This window comes from Lagopus leucura, unplaced genomic scaffold (assembly GCF_019238085.1).
Source record: "Lagopus leucura isolate 7727_CA_CO unplaced genomic scaffold, USGS_WTPT01 Super-Scaffold_1, whole genome shotgun sequence".
NCBI classification, from domain to species: Eukaryota; Metazoa; Chordata; class Aves; order Galliformes; family Phasianidae; genus Lagopus; species Lagopus leucura.
The window spans coordinates 37625868-37640246 of NW_024962250.1; the positions used below are offsets into that span (position 1 = coordinate 37625868).

The 14379-nt window shown below is 41.8% G+C and overlaps 1 protein-coding gene across 2 annotated transcripts; it reads right to left on the minus strand.

Annotated features, from left to right (window-relative positions):
- Positions 1-217: 217 nt before the first annotated feature.
- Positions 218-14361, minus strand: PCNX4 (pecanex 4). 2 transcript variants are annotated; one of them, XM_042866309.1, is made up of 11 exons: positions 14248-14361; positions 10811-11537; positions 9757-9936; positions 9151-9665; positions 8281-8381; positions 8008-8130; positions 7395-7758; positions 4791-4894; positions 3317-4353; positions 2636-2822; positions 218-2221 (listed from the first exon to the last, which is right to left on the minus strand). In XM_042866309.1, exons 2-11 carry the CDS (start codon positions 11497-11499, stop codon positions 1970-1972), a joined length of 3552 nt encoding a protein of 1183 aa, XP_042722243.1. In that variant the 5' UTR covers positions 11500-11537; positions 14248-14361; the 3' UTR covers positions 218-1969. The 2 variants fall into 2 exon arrangements, with proteins under 2 accessions (XP_042722243.1, XP_042722252.1); XM_042866318.1 differs by lacking the exon at positions 8008-8130.
- Positions 14362-14379: the final 18 nt, after the last annotated feature.

Genomic DNA, 14379 nt, shown 5'->3' on the forward strand with positions numbered 1-14379 from the left:
CAGTAGCTGGGGACAGGATGTTTCAGGATGCTGGAGTCTGTCCATAAACAGGAATTCTGCACATAACTAATTCTATTCCTCCATCTGGTACCAATCGAGATCTCTGCTGGAACACCGGGGCCAGTAACACCAGTTACCAGCAATGCTTTTCAAGAAGGCTGGGTACCAGATGGACAGAACCAGGGAAACGAGAGAAAATGATCACAGCTCTCTTCAGTCTTTTCTCAACTAGTTTATTTGGTTTACAGAAGACAAAGTAGAAAACAAAAGAATTAAACTGTCTGTGAAGGTAAGTCAGTAGGAGGTGTACACTGAGGCAGGGAGGTTTAAATTGGACAAGAAAAAAAGAAACGAACAAACAACAATCCCAACCTTTCCAACTGGTATGAAATGTTTTAAGTTGGATAAAACATTTGCCAGGATAGTCCTCCTTGACTGGGAGCTGAAGCAGGTGCTGTGTAAAAGCCCTCAGCAGATCTGTGTCCACAACTCTCTGTTTCCAGGTACAGGGCAAGCAAGGGTTTTTGTCATTATCAGCACTCTGCTGTTCATGCTCCTGTGGCACACCAAACAACCACTGTCTAAAAAGCTGATTCCATGAATACTCAATGTGAATTTCATACTGTACTGTGGAAGAGTTACGCTTTGGTGTTTGATGGGTGTTCTGGTACCACTTCTGAATTCCATTACAAGGTTTGCATACTTCACTGGTGAAAACACACAGTTAATAACCACGTACATTGCACACAATCCCGTGACATATTTTATCCAAGAGGAAAACATCTTAAAGGTGAGGAGCAGAAGTAATACACATGCTCCAGGTTATGCAGGACAGGGTTCTCTAAACCAACACCATACCAGTTACAGAGCAGATGTGCTTTAAATTGATTCTACAGCTTGAAGAAAGTCGAGTATTTAATCCTGCTCAACCTACACCAGCAATAACTACACTATAACTACAGATCTACAGAGAAAATACATTTATGTGCTAATGTCTGGTGGTAACGACCAGGATAAAGTGGAGAGATGACCCAGACCTGTTTCAAAGGAGACCTCAAATAATATAAAACAATTGCCAATTGTTTTAAGCTCTGCTAAGGTAAAAAAAACAAACCAGAACAAAAACATAACAACAGATCTGCCAAAGACAGCTGGGCTCCACCCTCAGTTATCCAGCACTCACTGCATTTGTGGAAGACGGCTTAGTGATGGGGACATAGGATGCACACAACAGTTTTACTGGAAGAAGGAAATAAAATTAATGCATTTGGACTTAAATTCCATCTGTCCCCTGACCACACTCGCCCACTTTCATCAGCAGGCCATACGGGTTATTAACGTGTCAGAATGCAAACTGTTTTATATGAACGTCTTTGCCCCCCACAACATGTACTTTGGTAAAAATCCTCCTTACGACTTCACAAAAGCACAGCTGATAACTTACTACAACTAAGGAAGATCACCCAAAATCATATATTATCACAAGTACTAAAACTGAACTCAGTCCAATATAAAATGGCCAGAATAAAAAAAAAAAAAAAAATCATATAAATAGTCATATATACACTTTGGTTACCAACTCTGTGGTTGACGGTTCTACAGGGAGCTGTAACCTGTCAGTGCAAGTCACCTGTCCAACTATTAGAAAGAAAAAGATCAGAACGCACCACAGTTAATGATCAGAATCATGCTGCTCTTCTCTAACCTGGAGAAGAGAATTTCAGCATCTCCTGGCTTGTCAGCCACACTGGCAATGGTGTCTCAAATGTTCCAGCAGCAAGAAAACAGAACTTCTTGCCTGCTGAAGGTTCTGGCTAGCACCACTTCTGTGCAAATCACATACACTGGTCTGGCACTGCCACCCAGCGCGATTCTCAGTCTTACTTCTAGCGTATAAATGTAGCATGAGCATTTTCCCAACAGGCAAATGGAAAATAGAAAATAACAACAAAGAAGTGCTACGGACAGTCTAGAACAAAGACAGATGCAGAAGCTCAGAAGAATAAACAGGGTAGCCAAGAGGTGGGTCTGCAGCTTGCACAGTGAGGTTTCTCAGAAGAACTGGGTGTGCCTGGATGCTGTAGCGTTCTTCATCATCGTTCGTGGCATACAGCAGCTCCCAGGACAGATTTGCCCACTGACCTCGGACAGCTTCATCATTAAGCTTTCCCACTTGTACTAACAGTTCCTGGAGAGTGAGGACTCGCCCAGTGTAAATTCCCTTCAAAAACAAACATCAAAACGTTCATTATTTTCTCCAAGCAGTCACACAAGCACCTCAGTTACAAAGCACTGAATGAGGCTCTGAAGCACTGGGACATCTCATGCTATGAGCACTGGCTCTCTAAAATGGCAAAGTGCATCAGCTAGTCTTCCTGATTCAACTCTTCCATTCTGGAACATAACCAGCAAACATGACAGCATCTGAAGAACAATGCCTTGCTATTTTCAGCAATGGTGAAGTCAGCTCCTGTCTAGCACAATTTGGTGGCACAGCCTACATCTTCTGGAACAAAACAAAACAAGAAAAACCAAAAAACACACACAAAACACGTACAAACGAAACACCAGACAAACCACAAAATAGTGGAAAAGAAAACCAAGCTTTGACACCGCTTGCTATGATTCTTCTTACCATATTTCGATCATGCCCCAAAGAAAAAAGGTATGGCTTTTCTTGGAGAACTGCTTGCTGCCACTCAAGATCTGACACCAGCCCGATGTACCAGTCGTTTTCATATTCTTCTAGATAGTTAACGAGCTCTTTGAAGTTCTCAACTGGACCCAGGCTTGCTTTGTCAACCATGAGTTTAAAAGTGTATCTGAAAGGTACAGAAAGACATACAGTAAGTGCTGCTGCAAAGGAGGGGAGGAAGAAAGCCTCTTAGGCAGTACTAACTTTGTCAGTTACTTCTTGACAGCTGAGTAACTAGCAGTTAGTGAGCATATGCTTTTAGCTCACCCAGACGTAAAGCACATTAGCTGAAACATCTTTCATTCACCTCAAACACTGTTACCCTGTCTGCTAAAAGGAAGTGCCAAACATTTCACTCCATCGCAATTCTCCCAGGTGATGTGGACAGTGAAAATGGGTCGAATTTCAAGAGTTGGAGGCAGCTGCAAGCAGGGAATGAATAAAGAAGGAAACTCCATACTACAGGCTTTGTGGCCTTGGCACACAGGCAGTATTTAGGTAGAAAGAAGCTACAAATACCTTTAAATGAGATGGTTTTAAAGTGAACTAATCTTTGCAGACTTTCAAAGTTCAGTATTCCCTATGTCATTTTTCAAATCTGAGAGAGCATTTTGCATTTACCTGAATGCTTTTAATGCAAGTTGGAACAGCTCTGGTTTGCCAGTTAGCCAGTCCAAGCCTACAGACCAAGGAATACCACCAGTGTAGGCTCTGAACACATGGCTCGGGGCAGGCACCGTGTTATCCAGTCCAAACAGACCAAAACAACACGACAATACACCATGGACGTATAAGTCTTGTAAAGCTTTATCTTTCATAAGGTCATCAAGTAAATTGGAAGGCTTGTCTTTCAGGTGAAAAAAGTCCAGCTGACTCAAAATAAAGTGGTACCATTCTTCTGGAAACTTCTGCCTCATTTCATGGACTTTGGAAGGAGGCACTGGGGCTGTTCTCCATTCTTCAGGGATGCTCAGTAGCTCTGAGTAAGAGCAACTAAACTCAACCCGAGGTAAAACTTCCTGCTGTTTTCCTTTGTCTACAGCAGGAAGCCCAAGCACAACAGCCCTGTGTAATTTATCTTCTGGCAACATTTCCTGCAGGACACCTTGGCTTTGTGTTTCTACAGATCCTGGAATAGACAGATGCACTTTTGGTGTCATTCCCAAATGCCGAGGTTCTTTTCTGTCTCTCATTCTGCCCCTGGGTTCGAGATCAAAAACATCACTATCATCAGTCCAGTCCTCAACTGTATCAACGCTAACGCTCTCTTCGTCCCTCAGGGCCCTGGGTGCTCCTACTGCACCAGTGTGCTGCTTTCCTGCAAACGGTCCTTTCTTGTTCCTGTCTGCACTGCCCAGGGTTTCCCATGCTTTTGATTTTTTATAACAATACTGGACAAGCATCCATACAAGCACTTTAATGAAATCATCTTTTAGATGCTTTAAATTCTCATGGGAGTCAATTATTCCAGATAACACATTTCTGGCATCAGAATACAGTCTCACGGGTAGAACGGTACAAGGAGTCAAAATGTGTCCAAAATGGTGATTGAGAGAGAGAATCTTTGCGTGCTCTTGATGTTCAAAGGCCATTTCAAAAATCTCATCCACCCTGTGAGCTTCAGCAGCATGACAAGATGTTTCCTGCAGCTCCAGTCCCTACAGCAGAAATGCAAACAATTTAGTTTTAGTTTTTACCAGTCCTTATCCTCTGTTTTCTTACAACAACATTTTTCCCAACAAATGAAGATGTGCTCCATTATCAGAGTATTTTCAGAGAGGAGCTGCCTATAAATCTAACTAGACAATCACTACACTGTTAGGCACAGATAAGTGACTTTAGAAGAAGCCAAGAATTTGCCTCATGCAAATGTCTACCAGCTAATAAAAACATGACAAGACAGAAAATAAATAATTTTACACCTGCTTGGCATGTCAGCTGCAAGACTAGTTAATGCAGATGGAACACTCATCTTAAAAAACTGACTGTAACAGCAGGTAAATCAGTTATGTGTTCAACAGCAATACAGCAAAATCTCTACATGGTTCTAAAACATTCAAAAGTAAATCTCAAGTTAAGTAAAGCATGCAGTTACCTTGATATTAACACCACAGTAAGTGAAGCCTTTTTCCAGCACCAATATCCACATTAGTCTATCCTGAAAACGGCACAAATAATGTGATCCAGGTAGAGAGAGACCTAAACAAGAAAAAAGAAAAAAGCCAAACCAACTGCTGTGTTACTGTAGCATTCTATCAGTGAAAGCCTTTTCCACATGCCAGCTAAGAAACTCAATTGCAAACGCAAAACATCAACATAACAATTAATTATACCTGGCTAATTAGTACCCTAGGACCTTGAAGGAACTAGCTGCAAAGCCTGACCTTGTAGTTGTCCTGCTATCTTCGAAAAAGCTGTAGAAAATTGTGAAATCCTTACACAACTGCATGACCACAGTATTCACACTGAACCAGGATTAAGTAACTCCACCCTCAACTGCCTTCATAGTCTTCTGTGATCGAAGATCACCTTTAGCTGCATTTCCAAGTGCACAGGTTCCATCAATGGAGATATAAATGGAGATACATCATGGAGATATAAAATTCTTGAGACTGTGGAATACAGTGAAGAATTATTATCTAGCATATGGGTATCTCAGTGGCCCTGCTTACTGGAGTACAAAGCTAAGGGAACAAGAAAATTCTCACTCAATGGAAGTCGGTACCTATACTCCCAGTTCCTAAATTAATTTGTCTGTATTACAGTGATTAAAGAAGTATTACTCAGGATACAAAATACAGAGCTTAAATCATTCTGCTAGGTTGGGAGTGGCTGTTGATTCTCTTGAGGGCTGAGAGGGGTTGCAGAGGGATCTACACAAAGTGGAAGGCTGAGCAATCACCAACTGCACGAGGTTTAACAAGAGCAAGAAAAAAAATCAGCTGTTGTAAGTTTGACATCACCAAAAATAGTCAGGAAAAACAAACTGAAATTTGAAAATTAAGTTCTGAACAACATCAGATCACAGATCAAAGTCATTAATGCTCAAAAGTCCCACAATGTGGTGACGACTGTAAGAATTACACAGCTTATTCCCAAACACACACGTTCTATTTCTCTCTTTTAACCTATTTCAGTAAAAGAGGCAACGCCAAACTTCCTTCCAACTGGTGGTTATCGTGTATTTAAGTTACAACCACTGTCACCTCCTCACACATTGGTGCTGTTTCAAAGCCTGATGAGGTACCTCTGCAGCAGTTTATGACTTGCTTCTGCTCCCACTCACATCCAAGTGATCACTCACTTCCATGGAGAATTTCAGTTTTAGAAAGTTGTAAGATGGCATCAGTGAAACCAAGCATTAAGCTGCAGTTAAAATTTAAGTAACCTTTTCTATCCCAGTGAACTAATGAAGTGCATTTTCTTGCTAACATTTTGCAAAGACTGCAACATTTTTCTTACTAGCTGTTAAAGCTACTAAAACTTCTTTACATAAAAAAGTACGGCTTTAAATTAAAATGGAGACACACAAAGTGAAACATTTTCATATTTTAACTCATCTGAGAACACAACATTTTTTCTTGCTTGAGGACATTCATTCACAGAGTTTCCCATTAAAGAGAAGACACTTTTTCCATCAAGACTAGTGTTTAAATTATTTAAGCTGAAGTATACATGCCACCAAAACCACAATGGCCATAGAGAAACATACAATACACACACAGAGGCTGATGGACTGGACAGTTAAATGTCTCACTTCTTTAGAGGAAAACAGCTTTTTTTTTTTAAATATCTCTCTAACTGTATTCAGTCTTCACTAGATAGAGTGATTAACTTCCACCCTCTTTAAATATCAGTCCAACTTTTCTAGTTGTAAACCATAAGCCACAGGCTTCTGAAAATGTTTGTCCTTTGTCACAGGGTAACGAGCTTTTGATTATTTATGCTATACAGAGACTGCTCATCTAGAAAATGAGCTTGCAATTTCAAGTTATTCTGTCTCCAGCTGGGAAAAACAGCAGCATTTCTTCCCTTTTATTTATATAAACCTGTGAAACACCCAGCATCACGTTCATCTCAGGCTTTAAGATGAGAAGTGTTGTGGCAACCCTACAAGGTATGACATTAAGTCTCATCAACTGGTTCTGGTCTCAACTGCTAATGCTAGTTAGGTGACACCATATACCTTAATGGACATTCCATCCATATTCATTTCACCTTATAACATAATCAAATTAGTAGAATCACCTTCTAGTCCCCAAATACTGGGATGGATGAAGAGAAAGGCATGCACATATACAAACACAAAGAGCAGTTTGACACCTCCTTCTCTCCACTGTCAAGAGAACTCCTCAATTCACTGTCTCTATATAGGTGAGATGAATTCATGCCATCTTTTTTTGTTCAGTACAGTAAGATCAAGACTGATACTGCGCCACTGCCCCTTTGTTTCTGCTTATTTGCTTATTTTAAAGGCAACAAAGAGAAATATTTCCTTGAGAGAACCTAAGAAGTAGAGTGGCATGAGAAAGATGGGAAGTAATCAGTTTTTCCTCAAATGAAAAATCTCTGGTTATCAGATTTAATCTAAGCACTTGAGAAGTATTATCAACCAGATGCTGATTCTGCCATGTTGCAGCAAGATCACATTTCTCAAAGCATTAATTACATTCCATTGTGGTGGAGCTGCCATACCTACCTAAGCTACCAGCTGCTAATGCAGACTGCAGAGCAAGAGCCAGGCTTGGAACCATCTGCTGGTAGTACACCGTGTCAGAACAAACACACGCTGTAGCACCCACTGGTCCTGGCCAGCTTCGGATCGGCCTAGGAAAGCCAATCAGAAATACTGGTAGTGTGAAGAGAGGCAGCAGTGGAGAAGAAAGGAGCGCAGAGATGGCAATGAAGATCAGCAGGATTGGGAAGAAAACCACGTTCAACGTGATTAAGGTGGCAGCAGATTTACGACGCTGTTTTTTCTCTGTCCATGATGTCAAAAGAATGGCTATGGCAAATTGCAGCTTTGAGGCAAACTGAAGCAGTCGATCCCGTAGGATACCAACCTGCAAGATACATATAACATGAGTATGTTTATCTGTATTTTCTATCACAGCACTGCTAAAACTGCCTTATCTAGAATAATTTTAAGAAAGTGAAGAGTGATTATCATTGACTTCTTCAGAGTGCATGTCTTAGTACACAGCTTTTTAGTCTCTGCTAGATCCTGAACTCTGTGCATGTCTCATAGGGGAGGGCAAGGAAACAGAGTTTAGATTACAACTAAATGCAAAAATATACATTATGACAATTACCAGCAATAGTCTGATTCCTGTATCAAGGCTCTTGTTCCACCACAGGTCTGGATTGAACACCAACATTTGCACTACTGACACAATCACAATGTCCAGTAGGGCATTTTCTGTATTCTGCCATACCTAAAATAAAGGTATGTTAGAAGTACATTCTAAAAACGTCCTTAATTTTTCTCAGCTTTCTTGACCTGGAATATTTCTGCCAAGTCATCTTAATACTGGAATAACGCTAAAGAGAATTTCTTAGGCTAACGTAATTAAACTTCAAATTACCATCCTAAATATTCTTGTGAATCCAATGGAAACAGAGACAGAATGAAGGTTTTGCAGCGACCGGTCTAGTGACAGGAATGCTATCATAGCAAACGGAGACACTGAAATGGAAACAAAAGAGTAATTGATTTCCTTTCAGAAACATGAAGTTTACAGTGGTAAGCAGTATTATTGCAGAGTAAAGTCTTAGTGTGAAAAGAGAATTCCTTCTTTCATTGTGACAAGCTCCTCTTTGTACTACATTTCCAAGACATCAAAGAACTAATGGCAATGCAAACATTTATGTCAGTGCTTGCTTTTCACTCATTATTACTTTCTTTGTTTCCCTGAGAAGGGAATATTTCTAGGTCAGTCCACTTCCCCAAACTGGAACTTCTTATGAAATTGAATGAACTTAGGTCAAATTTTGGTTCCCTCAAAGTAAACAAATTTGTCCCTAACCCCACCAGAAAGGAGAGTGTTCTGTTTGCTAGCAAATTCAGTAAACCTGAAGACTCTCAAATCACTTCAGATTCCAAAGACCTTTTTTAAAAAAAATCAAGAAAAGTTTTGTTTTGTTTTGTTTTGTTTTTTAAGTGCATACTGATGTTTTAACTAAAATCCTTTAGCAGGCCTTACTTCTCGAGCTGGAGTTTTAATATTCTCAAACTTTAAAGTTTATCCCTTTAAAAAAAATAAACTGGTAATCACTTTCAAATATTCGGAGCCCGTATTTTCTCAATGCAGAAAGAACAGCAAAGAACAACAAATAATTCCAGCTACTCGGTTTTTCTTAGTTCATTCACAGTCTTGCACATAAAGTAATTCTAGTGTTGTTTCAATCTTCCTACAATCATCATCTAACAAACAACAGATAGTGTGCATTCCTACCTAGTGTTAGTAAAATCCTCCTGACAACACCAACTTTCATTAGCCTTCTTTGCTTCTCCATGAATACAGTCACAGTCCTGATATCCTTGGGATAAAAGGGGTTTCGGAAGGTTCCAAACAAGTACACTCTCTGAATCTCTCTAAGAATCCACACAGTTACAAGTAATACCAGCAGAACGTAACTCACTACAGCCTGGGGACTGGCCTTGGAAAACGATGAAAAGCCTGCAAACTGATGCAGCAGGCTAGCTTCTGTGAGAGCAAGTGTCAGTACAGTCAAATAAAAAATCAACTCCCTCCACCCAAGCTGTATTCTAAGACCACTATGCATATCTTTAGATTTGCTGGAGGCTAAACGGCTGCTCATGGGGCGTTTGAAGGCAAAGCCAATCTCGCTTAGGTTAAGACTCAGTATGAACCCAAATCCAGTCATGAAGAGGATCGCACCGAGAGTGCTGGGAATGAAATACGATGCTATTGCTGTTCCAGCAGAAATGAGAAACATTACTAACAACCTGTGAAGGAGAAAATAAAAAAGATTTGCTTGAAAAGAAAAAGGTTATAAACAATCTTGCTGTATTTTATCATTATATAAACAAAATTTACTTTGTGTTACTTGACATAGGTGAACCTCCTAGTCCAAACTCCAACAGTTGTTCCATTCCCCACAGAAAAAGCGCGTCAAGCGGGGGCAGAATTCCCATTGCCCACAAGAACGGCAGACAAAGAAATACGACGTGCAAAATCTGGTTTGCCTGCTCTAGAATGGGTGCGTTGACAGCAAACCTGGAAAGAAGAAACGCATTTGACTTTTGTGAAGGAAAATACAGCTGATGTGTGGGAAGGCTTTTTGCTCAACTAGTACAGTCCATCCAGAAGCATAAACACGACCTATTCAATCTACAAGACCTCAGCCTCTATCTTTCAAAATTGTAGTAATTTTGTACATAAAAGCATCTAAACCTTTCTGTAAAAACACAAAGATCAGTATTAGAAGTCGGCATAAATTCTAAGCCATATATAGTTCATCAGCAAGCACACTGACTCACAGGTGGACTGCTAAGGTACTGGATTTCCCTCTGCTTCCTAGTAAACAAATACGCCTGCCTCAAAGGAATGTTTTCAGGAATTTAAAGAACGTCTGAATTTTCTGTTCATGAGTTTATAGGGAACTATTTGGGGTCCAAGAGTGTTTGTGTAATTATCACATTGTAACTGAAAAAGCAACTAGGGTAAATTACATCTAAAAGTGCAAAACTAATCCAATCAAAAGCAAACACGCTTTTTTTAATAATGCATTTGAAGTACCTCTGTCACATGAACACATTTTCTGACTAAGTGATATCACTACTGCTTGACAAGGAGAAAGCTTGTGTGAAGTACATCTAAAAGCAAATTAACACTGCAAAAGACAGTTTTAACTGTTTCTAACTTATAAGCTGCTCAGGGTCTTCCCAATTTACGTGACAAAATACAGCAATTTAAGAACAACCTTTTATACACAATGTAGAGCATCAGTATTTGACATAACACTTCTCTGCCTTCTTTTGGACAACCTACAGTTGGTTAATTTCCCTCAGAAGAATAATTGCACCTTTCTCATAAAAACACACACAAAATAACTAGAGCTTTAATTAGGAAAATGCTGCATTAGGTTTACCTGTGTGCAAGATCCACTGCAATAAAGACAAAAATATAGAAAGGCCTCATCAGAGCGGTGATTTCGTAAGTATCCAGCGCTTGGAAAGTAGCAGTCTCAGTAGCTGTATTTACGATTAACGAATACTCTGCTATACATACAGTCACCCATCCAAACACAAAGATCATAACAGTTCCTCCTATGTTGTTATACAGCAAGGTTATTCTGTTTGGCAGCAAATACCAAGTTCCCAGCCCGCACAATACCCCTGCCAGAAGCGAATGGAATACAGTGTTGATGATGTATTTCTTTCCAGGAATAATAAATTTTATTGTCTCTGAACCTACACAGCTGGAAAATTCAAACTCATCTTCATCTGTTAGAGCATTCTGGATTTGCATTCTTTCTACTGTCACTGTTTTCTGTTTTGCATATAGATTTGCCATCTGAAGAATAAGCGCAGTGGCAAACATCAGTCCTCCTGAAAGTGCTGCAGTATAATAGTCTTTCATAATGTCTAATTGGTACAGAAGCGTTCCTACTCCTCCCAAAACCCATGGCATCAAGAAAAGAATGATCTGATTCACATATACGTAAGGAGGGGCACAATAGCCCAGCTTAAAGCGGGGACCTCCCAGCACAGTCTGCGGAAAGCGCTTCAAGAAGAACTCCTGCTTGTAATCATTGAGCAGCGGTACATCTGGACCCATTCTTATTACTCAGGAATGCTGGATGAGTATCATTTTTCCTGTAAGAGAGCAGAAAGAAGAAGGAGCAAACATTACTGAATCTTACTCAAAACCGAGACCGAGAGTTCTCTTCTCCTATTTTCATGTAGCTAATTCTAGCTGAATTTTAACAGTAGTACCAGAAACTGCCGAAACACGTCCAGAGATTTTGCTACTAGAATACAACTAGTAAGCAAACGCCAAGAATGTCAATAAGACCATTTTTTAAATTAAAGAATATGCTAACGATCCAAAGCTTTAGGCAGCAGATGATCTAACCTGTTGCTGGGAAATGAGAAAACCACTCATCTCCACACCACAGTGTCTGCCTAAAAAGGATTTCTTTTTCACCTGGGCTAACTCCAAACACGTCTTGCTATGGAACTCCAACTTCAATTAATCCTGTTACAGATCTCCACGGACAAACTGAAGAGTCACTGATTTGGGCACATAATCAGGCATACAGTCACACCTGAAGTCCCAACAAAAATCAAAGCACTATGAAATAAACTGTAAAAAATTAGAAAAGCCTATTATTTCTGTAACACCAGCATCTTTAGTCTCTTTCCAACATAGCTTTCTGCCTCCTAAAACATATAAAGGAAATGACACTGATAGTTTTCCATGCACTGATCCTGCACAACTCACATCTTCCTCATGGCAGTGGGGAAAGCTGAAAGAAGGAGAAAACAGAATCACAGAATGGCCAGGGTTGGAAGGGACCTCAAGGATCATGAATCTCCAACCCCCTGCCACATGCAAGGCCACCAAACTCCCCATTTAATACCAGCCCAGGCTGCCCAGGGCCCCATCCAACCTGGCCTTGAACACCCCTAGGGACGGGGCATCCACAACCTCTCTGGGCAGCTCTTCCAGCACCTCACCACTCTTAGAGTAAGAACTTTAAAACGCCTCTAAACCTTTACAGTGGATCACCATGTAAGAGCCAGTCACAAACACTGAGAAATAATGATGGTAACTCCAATATTCAAATATAATCTTACAAGACTGGTCACAAAAGCGAAAACCCACAGATGTTCTTGGGAGATGCCAACATGTACAAATACTTGAGGTAAGACATGGGGTAGAATGGCACTTCTACTCCTCCAAGAGCAGCACAAAGCATGCAATGGCAGAACTAATTCATTGATAAGAATGCTTCTTAAAAAGAGATGCTGGATTGCCTTGGAAGATGCAATTCTGCCTTCCTTCCACTGGATGTGCACAACCCAATGAAAGCCTACTAGACATCATTGTTGATACAGTGAAACACATTGACCACCATGGAGTTCCCACCTACTGTGATCCTTTCCTGTGATCCCTACATACCAAATCCTTTTAGGTGCCCACTTCACTCCTCACATTTAATCACATACTAGCGGCAGAGGTAGCTGCTCATCATTCTCAGACTAAGAAGCAGTGCAAATGAGGGATTCTAAAGGCCATTTCTATGCACTAGCTCAACCAGAAGCTTGCTTTCAGGGAACACTACCCCAACACACACCCCAGTGAAACGTGGGGCCCTGCAGGCTTTCTTCAACCACTCTCCACCAACGCTGGATTATTTTTTCTTCCAAACTGTAAAAATTCCAAGCTAGAGGAAAGGAGAAGGCAGAAATCAGTCATAATGGAAAAGACACATGTTGACAATGGGGAGAGGAATTCACTGCAGTCAGCTCGAGGATGTGAAAACCTAACAGTGACGCATCCAATTAAAAACAATTTTCAAATGTCGTTTTAAAAGTTTACAGTTCAGCCAACCTCTTTTATAAGAATGCTGCTTAAATGACCTGCATACACAAAAGTAAGTTGCTCCCACAGTTAGGTGCAGCAGATTCATATGTATGTAAAGGACAGAAGACGAGCTTTCAAACAAAACCAAAGAAGAAAGTAGAACCAAAAGGTGCACCGTCCTCCTTTAAAAGCAGATCTTTGGCAGCCGTGAAGTTCAGCTCTCTGTAAAAAGGGCTATTTCTGTTTCAAGGCTTTGTTTGCGTTGTGTCGATTTGTATTGCCAACCAAACGCCAACAAAACATCCCTCTTACAGCTTCTGTGTAAACAACAGACATCTTTGTGCGAGACGCAGAATCTACACACACAAACAATACAGCTCCACTTGGCCACCCTCCAAAAACCTACCAGGAGCCAGAAAAGGAAGAGAGTTTATTTATAAAGCCCAAAACTTAAGCTGAAGAAACGTGGAAATGCCCCCATCAGCAGTCCTGCCGGCTGCCAGCAGTCAGGTAACACCTCCCGGCTCCCACGAGGCGCTCACGCGTCTCGTTATTGCTGAGCCCTTAGCAACGGGGCTCCACGAGGCACCGACTGTTTACAGGACCTGGCTCCAGCACGCATTCCTATCATAGGGGCCTGGCCCAGCGCTGACAACCCTCCTGGTTACCCAAACAGTCCGCGGGACAACAGCTGCTCATCCCAGGCGGGGACCGAAGCGTCGTAGCGGCGCTACAGGGCTGCAGCGCCATCAGACCGCTCCACGCGTTCCAGCCCCCATCCGCGTCCGCACGGAGCGCTCAAGGCACCGCGCACGGGATGCCCCCTCCCACGTGCTGAAGTCCCCGTATTCCTGCGGGGAAAGCCGCGGCTCTGTGGCGGACGGCTCTGGCCCCGTGCCGGCGGTGGGGAGGTTTCTCCCCGTTGCCATCAGGCCTCGCCGAGCCACGGAGCCCGCAGATCAGATCGGCTCCTCCGAGCACCGCGGCGGCACCTACCTCGGGCCTGGGCTCCGAGCAGCTCGGGGAGAAGGGGAACGGGGCCGAGCCTGCGGCAGGAGGAGGAGGACGGTGGAGCGCTGCCCCGCACCCCGGCCCCACCGGTTCCCTCAGGGGGCGTGAACGGTGCAG

Excerpts from the sequence above, each read along its gene's own strand:
- PCNX4 (XM_042866309.1), bottom strand. The coding sequence starts at position 11,499 with ATGGGTCCAGATGTACCGCTGCTCAATGATTACAAGCAGGAGTTCTTC. Across the intron at positions 4,354-4,790 it reads ACTGTGGTGTTAATATCAAG|GGACTGGAGCTGCAGGAAAC; the intron begins GTAACTGCATGC and ends TTTCTGCTGTAG. Across the intron at positions 2,222-2,635 it reads TGGGGCATGATCGAAATATG|GGAATTTACACTGGGCGAGT; the intron begins GTAAGAAGAATC and ends TTGTTTTTGAAG.